Source organism: Salarias fasciatus, chromosome 18, assembly GCF_902148845.1.
Source record: "Salarias fasciatus chromosome 18, fSalaFa1.1, whole genome shotgun sequence".
Lineage (NCBI taxonomy): Eukaryota > Metazoa > Chordata > Actinopteri > Blenniiformes > Blenniidae > Salarias > Salarias fasciatus.
Window position 1 is genome coordinate 11817002 of NC_043762.1, and position 14717 is coordinate 11831718.

At 43.1% G+C, this 14717-nt stretch overlaps 1 protein-coding gene across 1 annotated transcript in view; it reads right to left on the reverse strand.

Annotated features, from left to right (window-relative positions):
- Positions 1-14717, reverse strand: part of obscnb (obscurin, cytoskeletal calmodulin and titin-interacting RhoGEF b) — a 79603-nt gene that overhangs the window by 49535 nt on the left and 15351 nt on the right. The window contains exons 14-30 of the mRNA XM_030114471.1: positions 14183-14443; positions 13566-13841; positions 13219-13491; positions 12507-12773; positions 12075-12344; positions 11734-12000; positions 11373-11639; positions 11067-11179; positions 10828-10981; positions 10572-10737; positions 10231-10331; positions 7935-8201; positions 3056-3325; positions 1774-2040; positions 1435-1701; positions 525-791; positions 39-308 (exon numbers count right to left, since the gene is read on the reverse strand). Of these exons, the coding sequence (XP_029970331.1) occupies positions 39-308; positions 525-791; positions 1435-1701; positions 1774-2040; positions 3056-3325; positions 7935-8201; positions 10231-10331; positions 10572-10737; positions 10828-10981; positions 11067-11179; positions 11373-11639; positions 11734-12000; positions 12075-12344; positions 12507-12773; positions 13219-13491; positions 13566-13841; positions 14183-14443 (4023 nt within the window). The remainder of the gene's footprint in view (positions 1-38; positions 309-524; positions 792-1434; positions 1702-1773; positions 2041-3055; positions 3326-7934; positions 8202-10230; positions 10332-10571; positions 10738-10827; positions 10982-11066; positions 11180-11372; positions 11640-11733; positions 12001-12074; positions 12345-12506; positions 12774-13218; positions 13492-13565; positions 13842-14182; positions 14444-14717) is intronic.

The following is a 14717-nucleotide window of genomic DNA, read 5'->3' on the forward strand; positions in this document are numbered from 1 at the left end:
TTCTATGAAAGCTTCTCGCTCACTGTTACAGATCTTACCTTCCACTGCTAAGGTGGTTTTGGAGCACAGGTCCTTGATTTTGAACACCACCTCTCCGGCGTCAGCAGGTCTTGCATCCGTGATGGTCAGCATGTATTTGCGTCCTTTATTGGAGATCTTGAAGCGACCGCCACTTTTAACGCTCTGACCGTTGACGGTCCAGGACGTCTCGTCCGAGCTCTCGCGAGACAGGATGCACTCGAAGCTGCAGGACTCGCCCTCGTTCACCTCGGCCGACTTCAGCCACTTCGTGATCCCAATGCCGATTTCTGCAGGCAGAAATAATGAAATCAAAAGACTTGATGTGCCAGAAGACATCAATGACAGCAAGAACGATGACTTTATGTAGTGTTTATTATCAAAGATGTTCAGAAGCAGTAACAGAGAATGGTTTTCAAATGTATTTCCAATGGTTTTTATATTGGAATTGTGATTGAAACATAACACGCTGTGACAGTGTTGGTTGACATGGAAGACAAACCCACCTCGGACCGTCACCTTGGACTTGGAAACCTCGGTGCCGAGGTCGCAGCTGTACTCTCCGGCGTCGTCTTTGGTCACATCCTTGATGATGAGTCCCAGAGACTTTCCCGTGTGGAGGAGCTCGTATTTTGGTCCGGCTTTTAAGACTTTACCTTCTTTTCTCCAAATGGGGGAAACTCTGGGCTTTGAAGCCTCGCAGGCCAGAGTTATCATCCCCTTTTCTTCTCCGGTGACATCGTCCAGAGACTTCAGGAACTCCGCACGCTTTTCTGCAGTTCAGAGGGGAAAAAGTGACTTTGGGAAAAGTTATATGTTTACCTTTTTGGGTGAACCAAAGCCACAAGAAGAGAATTTATATTCATGATAAAATATAGTCTGGAAAAAGTGACATGATACTGATTTTTTTTAATATTCAAATTTTTAAATGTGAAAACAATCATAAAAATTAAAGCAGATTCCAGACTAAATATTTCACACACAAGTACATATAAATACATAGATTAGAAGAGGACTGAGAAGAATCAAAAGAACTTCTTCAACCACACCCCTTCGGGGACTAATCAGTTGTTGAATGAAAGAGTAAAGTAAAACTAAGAAGGACCCAGAGTTGAACCCTGAAGAACTCCACAAGTCATTTTTATTCTTGTAACATCTAAAAAACTGTATTCTGTTTGTGTCTTTTTTGTTTTCTTTTGTTGTGAACTTGATGACCAAAAAATTGTCTTGTTTAATAAATGTGAAGCTCTGTAAAATGATTTTCTTGTATTTTTTAGTTTAGAAAAACCAATACCAATACCAGTGCGTTTTCATGTAACTTCTGATTGCCAAAGGAAGACATTAGAATTGAAAGTAAAGCGTTGATGTCATTGAAAATGTACACAAACCTTTGTTTAAAAGAGTAAAAGTCCTCACCTTTGACCTTGAGCGTGACCGACTCTTTGACCTTGCGGACCTGGAAGGTGATGGTTCCTCCGTCCTGGGGCGCCAGGTTCTTCAGCACGAGCCGGTGAACTTTGCCTTCGTGGCTGATGGAGTTCACTTCGTTGGTGCAGAGAGGCTTGTTGTTGAGGAGCCACTGCGCCTCCTCGTCCTCGTAGTTCACCTCGCAGGTGAAGGAGGCGTCGCCGTCTTCGTCCACCTGCGTATCCGCGAGGTGCTTTGTGATCTGAATGTCGCGCACTGAAAGGGAAGAGTAAAGCGGTCAGTGTTGGTTCATGACGACTGGTTATCATGTTTTCTATCCTTTTGTACCTTCTACTGTGAGTTTTCCCTTCGTCTCGGCGGGTCCGGACTGACAGCGATACTCCCCGCTGTCCTCCTCCGTCAGCCTCTGGATGGTCAGCTGCGCCCGCGTGGCGTCTTGCTTCATGTTGTGTTTGTCGGAGGCTGACAGAGGAACCGACCCTCTGAACCATTTGACGTCTTTGGGCGGAGCAGAGAACTTGCAGCTGAGTATGGCCGAGCTCTTCTCCTTCGCCTTCACGTCTTTGAGGGGCTCCGCGATCTCCAGGGGACGCTCTGAGATTAGGACACATTGTGAGATGAGACTTTAAGAGTCAGCCAGTAAATGTAATGTCAGGGAGTAAAAATGCTCAGCAAACACATTTTAACAAGAAACCGTAGTTCAAATGACAGTCTGGTTAGAATGTTCCTGCTGTAAATGTTGAAAATAAAACATCTTCAACAATTTCAAAGTGGACATAAAACTAACTAAATTCAACAAATATAAAATTAAAAAAAAAAAAAAAAAAATTGGGCGCGCCCTCTAATTCACATTGCCTCCATCTTAGTGTACTAAGTTATGTTTGACCCCTCCAGACACTTCAGTGACAGTTTGTGTGTTGTGTATCAACTGCCTTTATAAACTGAGTTGACTTTTGCTGTCAGTTATAATGGAGTCGAATAAAAATCCCACCTTTTTTTTTTTTTCGTTTTACAAACTGAGGCCTCTAGTGTCTAAAGTAGAAATCTGACTGTTTTGGAATCCACATAGAATGGAAGATAACCAATTTTCCTATCAGAAATGATCATTTTCTGTAACATTTGCCTTAAACTGTGAGGTTTGAGAGAAGTTGTCTCTCAACACTTTGACATGTTTACTGTTGCCATTACGACTACGTGCCAGGTTAAAAGAGATCATTTTAACCCAAATCACACGTTTTCCATAAACCTTACAAAGTGGTGTGATGTGTGTGTGTTCAAAGCCATTAAAAGCCAATGAGCTCACAAGTGACACAATGTGTTCTTCACATGTAAAACATTTTCAATAACCAATCAGACCTGAGATTAATTGAAAAGTCAAAATTCTCAATCCAAAAGTAAAATTCATCACTTGCTTTTTTTCTTTTTTTCCAAGACCAATCAGGAACTAACCTCAATTGAGTTGAGATGACTGCCATCATAAATACAATATAATGAGAGTTGAGATGACCAAATGTGAAGAAGATATCTAAAACAGATGTATCTCCCAAAGTGTTGACCCTTGCAGACAGATTGTCTTTCCCCTCTGGGACTCTGTATGAGACTCTGCTACCTTTCACTGTGAGCTGGGCTGTAGACTTGCTCTTTCCGGCCGTGAACTGCACAGCTCCCGTCATGGAGGCTTTGGTCTTTTTGAAGGTGAGCCGGTGCAGCGTGCCTTCCTTCTCCATCTCCACGTCGGCGCCCTCCTGCACGCCGACTCCGTTCAGGGTCCAGACGGGAGGTTTGACCAGCTCCATGCTGATCTCCACCTCGAAGACTGCCGCGAACGGCTCCGTCACCTCCACCGGGCTCAGCTCCCGCACGATGCTGATGGACTGCTCTGTGGGGGCGGCGGAGGTCAGGGGGCGTCAGGAAGCAGAGCTCATCCAGTGAAATCAGTTAACAGTTGCGCTGTAGGGATGCTTTACACATCATGTCTCTGTTATTCATTAGTGACAAATTAAACCAAATATTTCATAGTTGCTTCAAAGTATGAATTTATACACTTCACAATTTGTCCTTATTGCATTTTAAGGATTATCACACTACAGTACTGAGCACACAAACAGACACACAGACAAGCACATACACAAAAGCAGACAAACTAATGAGACTATACACCCTCTCACTCACACACACACACACACACACACACACACACACACACACACACACACACACACACACACACACACACACGCAAAACCAGGAACATGTAAGCATACAAGCACATGATCACATATATGAACACAAGCAGAAGCGAGCAAACACACATGCAGATGAAAATAGACATGTTAACACACATATACAGAAAAAAAAATGAACACACACACACACACACACATACGCTCACACCCACACACACACACACACACACACACACATGCACACACACAGACATCCATGCAGACACACAAGCAGACCCAGATACAACAGCACACAGAGACATGTACAAACAGAAACAAAGTCTTCTATATTGGTGTCTTTTTTCTAAGCAAGCATCTGGGTAACGCTTCCTTTTACAGTACGGTAATTACCATGTATTAACATGGTAATTGCAAGGTAAGTACCATGTAATAAGGAGAAGTTACTGTAAAATTACCATGTAATTACAGGGTAACTATGTTGCTAATTACCTAGTACTTTTAGAGTAATTACCAAGCCAATTCCAGGCAAATACCAAGTAACTACCTGGTAGTAAGTATTAATTACTGGGTAATTATAATGTATATAGCAACTATGTCGGTAATTGCCAAGTACTTACTAAGTACTTGCTAAGTAATTACCATGTAATCATTGGGAAATGTAGACTTTTTACTAGGTATTACTAGGTACTGCTAGGTGTGTATGCTATGTATTTCCCTATTAGTCAAGTGTTTTTTACTACTTACCTGGTAACTTCTTAGTATTTCCCAGTAACTACAATATTTACCTGGTAATTACGGTTGAACTGTAGACTACTGCAAAAGGAAGTGAGGCCTGTTTCCACACTATTACCTGGTAACTACTTATTCGTTACCCAGGAACTGCAAAAATACCTACCTCGAAATTATATAGTTATTAAAGTGGATTTGTACTGTAAAAGGAAGTGAGGTCTGTTTCCATGTTATTACATGGTAATTACTCATTTATTACCCAGTAAATAGAAAAATATCTACCTGGAAATTACATAGTTATTAAAGTGGATTTGTACTGTAAAAGGAAGTGAGGTCTGTTTCCATGTTATTACCTGGTAATTACTCAGTATTTAGCCTGTTACTCGGAAACTTTCACATACCCCACACACTTGTACCAAAAATGCAGCAAACCCCATCAGTGTCTGTGATACAGTGTCTGAACAGCACACTGTATCTGTCAGGAGATCAGAGTTTCCATCAAAAACCACCATCACCAGCCATCACATTACATGAAGATGAACGCATTATTATTACACTTCCTCACTACGAACACCTCACTGTGACAGACATGCAAAAACAATAGAGCTGCCAAAGATAAACATTTTAATCAAATGGAGTTCAACTTCTTATAAAACAATTTACAAAACAGTGCACATTTTTAGCAGTCAGGCACCTTTTTTTTTTAAGAAACAGAACAGATTTCTTTTGCAAAAAACAAAATACAAATAACAGTGATAAACAATCACTATAAATCAACATTAATAAGTACACTGCTCCAGTCTTGTGAATTCACATCATCATGTGTTTTCTGTCGACCCCTCTGGTCTACAGGAACCCTTGATCTCCATCATCTCGAATACCCAGGACCGTCGTCGCCAGGTGTTGTCACGTCGTCCACGTCCAGACTTGTACCTCCCTCGCAGTGATGGAAACAAGGACAGCACAACTTTTCCTTCTTAATGCTCAGGGTTTATTCACTGTAACACCCAAACCCCAAACGCGAGAGCTGAAAACATACAAATATACATATTAATAAACAGAAACTTAAACAATAAACAAATATACACATTGCACAAAACACAAATATCTTTAAACCTTCAAACATACACATGAAACCGACATTACAACCGAAATATCCACCCAAGCCTGAACCACAGCCACCCAGCACCAGCTGCAGAGCCACCACACTACCACCACCACGATAATGATCAATAAAACACCAAGAAAAACGAAAATATACACACCTCACTGGCTGCCTCACACTGTAAAGGAGGTAAGCCGTTTGTTTTTGCTCTTTTCACGGAGTTTTTTGTTCTTATTTTCTCTCTCCGCGTTTATCTGTGCATCACTTAATGTGGTCCTACCCGGAACGTTCCGCCGTAAACATGCTTTCTCTCATTAGAGTGGGAACCGAAATTTAATTAAATATAAATATCACTATATCACCAAGTGTCTGCAGACGTTCTGCCATAAATAAGCTTTCTCTCAGTCGAGGCAGAACCGAAATTTCTTAAATATAAATGTCACTGAGTGGCGGAACTATCCCTCTGCAGACGTTCCGGGTAGGACCACATTAAGTGGTGCACACAAACGTGGCGAGAGAGGGAAAACGCTCCAAAAAGTATGTAAAAAGAGCAAAAACAAACGGCTTACAATGTGAAGCAGCCAGTAAGGTGAGTATATTTCCTTTTTCTTGGTGTTTTATTGATCATTATCGTGGTGGTAGTGTGGAGCTCTGCAGCTGGTGCTGGGTGGCTGTGGTCTCATGTTCAGGCTTGGGTGAATGATTCGGTTGTAATGTCGGTTTCATGTGTATGTTTGAAGGTTTAAAGATATTTGTGTTTTGTGCAATGTGTATATTTGTTTATTGTGTAAGTTTCTGTTTATTAATATGTATATTTGTATGTTTTCAGCTCTCACGTTTGGGGTTTGGGTGTTAAAGTGAATAAACCCTGAGCATTAAGAAGGAACAGTTGTGCTGTCCTCGTTTTCATCTCGCCGAGGGAGGTACAAGTCTGGACGTGGACAACGTGACAACACCTGGCGACGGCGGTCCTGGGTATTCGGGATGATGGAGGTCAAGGGTTCCTGTAGACCAGACGGGTCTGCAGAAAACACATGATGTGAATTCACAAGACTGGAGCAGTGTACTTATTAATGTTGATTTATAGTGATTGTTTATCACTGTTATTTGTATTTTGTTTTTTGCAAAAGAAATCTGTTCTGTTTCTTAAAAAAAAAAAAGGTGCCTGACTGCTGAAAATGTGCACTGTTTTGTAAATTGTTTTATAAGAAGTTGAACTCCATTTGATTAAAATGTTTATCTTTGGCAGCTCTCTTGTTTTTGCATGTCTGTCACAGTGAGGTGTTTGGAGTGAGGAAGTGTAATAATAATGCGTTCATCTTCATGTAATGTGATGGCTGGTGATGGTGGTTTTTGATGGAAACTCTGATCTCCTGACAGATACAGTGTGCTGTTCAGACACTGTATCACAGACACTGATGGGGTTTGCTGCATTTTTGGTACAAGTGTGTGGGGTATGTGAAAGTTTCCGAGTAACAGGCTAAATACTGAGTAATTACCAGGTAATAACATGGAAACAGACCTCACTTCCTTTTACAGTACAAATCCACTTTAATAACTATGTAATTTCCAGGTAGATATTTTTCTATTTACTGGGTAATAAATGAGTAATTACCATGTAATACCATGGAAACAGACCTCACTTCCTTTTACAGTACAAATCTACTTTAATAACTATGTAATTTCCAGGTAGGTATTTTTGCAGTTCCTGGGTAACGAATAAGTAGTTACCAGGTAATAGTGTGGAAACAGGCCTCACTTCCTTTTGCAGTAGTCTACAGTTCAACCGTAATTACCAGGTAAATGTTGCAGTTACTGGGAAATACTAAGAAGTTACCAGGTAAGTAGTAAAAAACACTTGACTAATAGGGAAATACATAGCGTACACACCTAGCAGTACCTAGTAATACCTAGTAAAAAGTCTACATTTCCCAACGATTACATGGTAATTACTTAGCAATTACTTAGTAAGTACTTGGCAATTACCGACATAGTTGCTATATACATTATAATTACCCAGTAATTAATACTTACTACCAGGTAGTTACTTGGTATTTGCCTGGAATTGGCTTGGTAATTACTCTAAAAGTACTAGGTAATTAGCAACATAGTTACCCTGTAATTACATGGTAATTTTACAGTAACTTCTCCTTATTACATGGTACTTACCTTGCAATTACCATGTTAATACATGGTAATTACCGTACTGTAAAAGGAAGCGTTACCAGCATCTGTTAAGTTTTTGTTTGTTTATTTGTTTTTTTTCACAGAAATGGTGCAGAGACAGTGCATCCTGTGTTAAAAGAAGAAATGGTTCAGGTTTGTTACAATAAGGTTCATGTTAAGAACCTTATGTTTTTCCATTAGTCAGAAAGTGAACACAGATACACACAGAGACCTCATTGACCTGCAGGCTGATGGCTTGTTTAATGCTGCACTGAGTTTACAGTGATGAGCCACCGCGTTACCTTCCACCAGCAGTTTACAGGACGTCTTGTCATCTGCGGCGTCGCAGGTGTACGTGTCCTCGTCCACGGAGTCCACGTCGTTGATGGTGAGCTTCCTGTACACGTCCTCACTCTTGATCTCGTACTTTTTCCCGGCCTTGATCTCCGTCTTGTTCTTGTACCATCTCACCTTGGCGCTCGCTCGAGACACCTGGCACTCCAGGTGAACGCGGTGCTTATACATGGCTATCTTATCCCTGAGCTTCTTCACAAACTTCACCGGCAGCTCTGAGGTGACGATAACAACCGAGTGGTCACACCGACGTGCCACGTGGGAGCCCACCGCACAGACAGAAGTATTGGGACACTTCCTGTTCTAAATCCTCAGACATTGACGAGAAGCTCATTCATCCTCTGCAGCTTCATGCTACACTTCACACTGAAGCTTTTGGATGCTGCGCAGAAGGCAGAAGGCGAAGCTGATAACTCTATGCAGATGATGCCGTGCTTTTAAATATATCAAATAAGGACTTCCAACTTCACTGGAACTGTCAAGTCAACGTAAACTGATTGAAATCTGGATAAGCACCACTAATTCATGGTCCTGGAATGAAAAGGATTTTATTTCCTCTTTTTCACTTTTCATAGTCAGACATTATTCCATGTCATGAAGTGGAATCATCTTGTTGTCTCATTGACTTATTTGTCTATTTTAATCTTTGTCTCTGACATCAACTCTATTAGAATCATCTAACTCCAACTAGTGCAACAGAGAGTCTTGATGCCTGAAGTGAATCCTCAATAGGTTCCTTCCAGGCAGAAGAAAAACCTTCTTCCTTCCTCCGTCACCTATGTTTCTCATGTCAGTATATTGGATTTTTTTTCAGCAAATGTTGAGTTTAATTGGCACAACATGACTGAAAAGAATAGATTAGTATATTCCCTCTTCCAGTGTGGTGGATGAATGGTCCCTATGAGGAGGAGCTCCAGCATTCCGGGGTCTTGATCATGAGAGATGAAAAAATAGAATATGTGATCCATATTAAGTTCAAGGAAGTGGTTGTAGAAATGAGAGTCTGTTCTGGATTTCTCAACCTTATCCTCCTCTGAGGGTAAAAATTATTTTTGCATGATTCGCTCTGAAGTCATCCATCATCCATTAGAAGTTTTCAAGCATGAGTTCTCTTGCCAATAAAACTGACATCAAATTACCACTAACTTCACCTCTTTCGTCTGTGGGATCTCAATTTGTTTGTTGGCCAAACAAGACAATAGATCTCAGCTAGAGGAACCTGGGAAGGAACAGGGTGTCTGTGTGTACAAATTATTTTCCTTTGGGATTAATAAAGGATTTCTATGCAATTCTATTCTATTCTTCGTATTTTTATCTCTCAGGTACTTTCATGACCCTGACTTGTTCTCCAAACAAACCCTGAGGCATAAAGTTCAGCGGGGTCTCAGACTGAGATCCAGGTAGCTCTTTATGCTCATAAAAAAGGAGCTGATGGGTTCTGTAGACCTGTGGCTTTGAGTCTGAATCAAATACCTCAATCAAGTGATGCGACCCAATACTTTTGTCCATATAGTGCATGTTAAAGCCACAACATGATGATTCATTAGTCTCAAAAGCTGAAGCAAATAGCACGACCTTGTGCTGATGCAGCTCATTAGACAGAGTCAGCGGGTTGTTTGTATGTCAGCGTCTGTTCAGATTCTACAGGGCACTGACATAGAAACAAGGCGAGGAGTTGCAGTTTACAGCAACATGAGGTCAATTCAACGTAACCTGTCTGTCTGGGGTGATTTTCACATGTGGAAGTTTTCAACATTCAAATTCTGCAAACCCTCTGGAGACCATTTTCGAGCCTCAGCAGGCAAAACTCAGACCTGCTGCTGTTATTGTTGGCTTTTTTGAGTGTTTATTTCACCATCAGGTCTCAATGAGGAACAACACTGTGCATGCAAGGTGCAAATGGCTTTTCTATCACGACAGCTTCACCACTGTTAGAAAAGAACACCAGCTACAAAACGTGGAAAGTTTTACATTTGGGTCACAAAACTAAGAAATATTAATGGAAATTGACAAAGTCTATTCAGAGAAATGGTTGCAAATAAAAATTATCGAAACTCTACATATTAAAAATGGTTTTCCTTTATTGATATCAATGAAAATGCGTCCCTTTCTTACAGCTGTTTATAGGGTCAACAGAAATAATCCATTTGCAGACACGTTAAACACGGCGAAGGTGAACAGACACCATGCAGCAGTGCGGACGGTACAGTTCATGGTAGCTGTGACTTGTTGTTTTTGACTTACCTTTGACTTTGAGCTTCGCCGTTGATGAAACCTTCTCAGCTGTAAATTTAATCTCACCCATGTCTTCAATGGTCACAGATCTGAACAGCAACACGTAGGTTCTGCCTGGAAAAGGAATTGGGCTGCTTATGGCTAACTGTTGGCTAAAACAAAACTGTCAAAATGGTAATAATAACAATAATAGGGCTTTGAATTTTACAGATGGATATATGGGATATTTCTTCAATTGAATTTAATTGAATGAGCAGTTATTTAAACCCCTGGCTCTGAAAACTGCTGTTGTGTAAACGGACCTCCAAAAAATGCAACCAGGCTCTGCACTCTGTAACACTTTGTCTTACTTACCCTCCTGTCTCAACTTCACATTGTCGCTGGCTTTGATCTTTGCGCTGCCTTTGTACCACTGGCACTCCACCTCATCGTGTGAGATCTCACAGACAAATGAAGCGCTCTCCTTCTCCATCACCTCCACGTCCTCCAGCTTCTTCACAATCTTCACGTCTCTCGCTGCAGGGGGCACAACGGCTCAGACTCTCAGAAGACGACGTACGAGCACGCACACCGGAGCGGTTTCTGCAGAATAATAACGGCGATTACCTTTCACGGTGAGCTTAGCCGAGGTGTTGTCATCGGCGGTGCGACAGATGTAGGTGCCGCCATCTTCAGAAGAACATCTGCTGATGATTAACGTGCGTTTCCGGCCCACGGAGTGAATGCCAACGTTCTTCCCCGGTTTCAGTTCCGCGTCGTTCTGCAGAGTCACGGATCAGGTCGTCACAGAGGAGCCAGACACCGGCGTTTCACTCTGCAGGACGTCTTTATTAAATATTTCTCACCTTGAACCATCGGACGTCTGCGTTTGTTCTGGACACTTCACATTCAAACGTCGCCTTCTCCTTCTCGGGAACACTGACGTCCATGATGGGCTTGGAGATCATGGCAGGCGGTTCTGTGGGATCAGAACATGTGAGGATAAACAGTGAGCAATCAAGGGCAGCGGTTAAGTGAAGCAGCTTTTTCATGTATCGTCAGACTGCACCCAGACTTTCTGTCTCCACTACAAATGACTGTTTTCACTTCAACATACTCTCTACCTATTAAATCAAGAAATGGACTGTTCGGCCCGGACTCTGCAGTCTTACCCGTGACGATGAGTCGGGCTGAGGTGTGGACTCCCTCTGCGGTGAACGACACCAGGCCTGCGTCCTCCATCTTCAGGTTGGAGAATGTCAGAGCGTGTTTCTTTCCCAGAGCCGTGAGGCGGACGTTGTCCCCGGGCTTCAGCTTGGCCCCGTCTTTGGTCCACGATCCCTCCACGTCAGCCACACTGAGCTCCACCTCCATAGTCACTGTCTCCGTCTCATGAGCCTTGGTCTCCTTCAGAGGCTTCAGCACCTCAATCTTCTTCACTGAGAGAATGAGAATGGTGTTGGAGCCTGTGTTAACACAATGATCTGACCAAGTTTTGGTAGATCCAAACTGTGTGTTGTGTGTGGCTCTTACTCTCCACAGTGAGTTTGGCCTGCGTCTTGTCGTCGAGAGTCTCACAGGAGTAGAAACCTCGGTCTGCGTGCGTGACGCTCTTGAAGACCAGCGCCTGCTTGACCCCGTTCACGCGGATCTCCACATTGCCTCCGGCCTGCAGCACAACGCTGTTCTTCATCCACCGCACCTCCTCCGACGCCTTGCTCAGCTCCACCTCCAGCTTCACCTCGCTCTGCTCCTCCGCTGTCAGGTTCTCCAGCTTCTTCTTGAAGGTCACGGGTTCACCTGGAGGAGGAGCGGAGCGCGGTGAGGAGCAGCAGACACCCTTCAGGGACAGACGTTCGGGAGGAGACTCTTACGTTGCACTTGCAGCGAGGCCTGGCAGGTCTTGCCCTCGGCGTCCACGCTGACCTCCCCTCCGTCCTTCGGAGTGACGGAGGTGATGGTGAGCGAGTGGCTGCCGCCGCCGTGCTCCAGCTTGTACTTGGACCCGGCGGTGACGGCGGCGCCGTTGTGGAACCATTTGACGCTGGCGTCCGACGGGTTGACGGCACACTTGAAAATGGCATCTTTTCCCTCCGTCGCAGCCACGTTGTTCAGTTTGGTGGTGAACCTCACCGCTCGCGGTGCTGGAGGGAAGAAAACACACTGATAGGATGAGATAATACCAGAAAATACCTGCACTCTTCAACTCAGATGTTTGTTAATTTTTTTTATTCTAGCATTAAAGACATAAATAAAGAGTTTTTAGGCAAAAATTGTTACATTTTGGAGTCTGACAGGTTGATTACCTTTAGAGGAGACTTTAGCTGAGGTCTTATCGTTCCTACATTCACAGCTGTATTCTCCTTCATCCTCTTTGGCCATGCCGGTCACAGTGAGGATTCGCTTTGCCCCGTCTGTCCTGATGCTTGACCTGCCGCCGGGTTTGATCTCCCGGCCGTCACGCTTCCACACGACGTCCCCGGTGGTCTGATTCAACTCGCACATCAGACTGAGCATTCCTCCCAGCTCCACCGACGCAGGTTTCAATGGAACGACAAACTTTAAACCCACATCTGATTGAAAATAAATAAATCAAACACAAACATCAGCAGAGGCCATCACAGCTCTGACAGTCAGAAAACTAAAAACTGTAGTAAATAGCATCAATCTGAAAACACAAAGCTTGTCAGAAACCATTAATAATAAGAAAGAAACTCATAAAAACAATCCGAATATAAGGAAGTATGACAAAAAGTTAAAAAAGCAAAAATTTACAGAAGAAAAGATGAACTGCAAGACCTGCTAGTGACCAGATATACTCGTATACTAGTTTCAAAAGATAGTGATGCTCTAACAGTCCAAAAACAATCAAAATGGACTTATAATCAGATAAAAACTCATGCATAATGAAGAAAAAAAGAGAAAAATAATGAAGACGAGACAGTAATCAATCGTAAAACAGACTGCAGCTGAAAAACGTGAACCTGTGTCTGACCACTAATCTGACCTCTGACCCACCTTTGACCTGGACTTTGAAGTCCAGTTTGTCGTCAGCGGTCTGACAGCAGTACAAGCCGCTGTCCTTGCTCTCGCTGGATTTCACGATCAGCGTCCGCGAGCAGCCATCCTTCTTCATCTCGTACTTGCTGCTCTGCTTGAGCTCCACGCCGTCCTTGAACCACCTGACGGTGGCGCTCTCTGCCGTCACCTCCGCGCTCAAAACAATGCTCTCACTTGCTTGGACGGTGTACGAGTCCTTCACCGACTTCTTCTGGAACTTAACTGCTGCATCTGTAAAGAAAAAGCTCCGTCAGAGCTTTTGACAAAAACCAGCTGATTGAATTTATGATTTTTATCCGTTTTACCAGAGGACTGCAGTTTGAACACCAGCTTCTCAGATGCAGCCTCGCAGGTGTACTCTCCAGCATCTTTCTTCTCCATCTTTTCAATCACCAGCTCACGAATCTTTCCCTTTGACTCCATGTGGACTGCTTTGCTGGAGGTGAGCAGCTTTCCATCTTTGTACCACTTCACGTCCATCTTAGGATCTGAAACCTCGCAGCTCAGAGTGGCTTTCTGAGAGAGAGGAGCTTTCACCTCCTTCTGGACTGTCTCCTTGTTGGAGAAACCCGCCTGAGCTTCTGGGAATAAAAAAAAATTGGTTTGAATGCTTTCCAACGGACTGGAAATGAAAAACAACAAACAGAAAATCTCATACTTGAAAATGAATGTAAACAGAAAGATAACTAGAAAACTAAACAGAACCAAACTAGTGTGGTTGTTTAAAGGCACCAGTGATAATTAACCACAGATATTTTTCTCTATAGATATTTATATTCCGATGTAGGAAAGAGTGTCACAATATGTATCAAAGACAAGGAGTACAGATACCTGAAATCTGGGTTGCAGTTTGGTATTACTGAATGCAACACCATACGACGGTAACTCTGTTAAACTCGTTACAGCTCTTCAAGTCTCCTACCTTCCACCTGCAGTTTGAACTTGAGCTTCTCCGTCCCGGCCTCACAGACGTACTCTCCTGCATCTTTCTTCTCCACGCTGTCCAGGACCAGCTCCCTGTTGTTTCCTTTGGACTCGGTGTGAATCGTCTTGCTGGAAGTCAGCAGTTTGCCGTCTTTGTACCACTTCACCTCCGTCTTGGAGTCGGCCACCTCCCAGCTCAGAGAGGCTTTCTGAGACAGAGACGCCTTCACCTCCTTCTGCACCGACTGCACCTGGAGCTCTGCAGAGGTGATAACAGTTGGTATATACGGAGATGACGCCGTGTTTTCCACACATTCAAGGCACAGTGTAAATGATTAGTAGCCTTAAGTGGTCGATTAGCTTGTCTTATGTGTGACTGGACTCATTACTTTGTTAGCCTCAGTGGAACCAAAGGTATTTTCCTCAATGTTGCTATTTCACTAAACTCCTGTTTACTATGGAGGGAGTGATGCGATAATCCTGAAATGACTCAGTCTTCCTGTCAGCAACAGATGTGAAAGTGCAATGTCAAA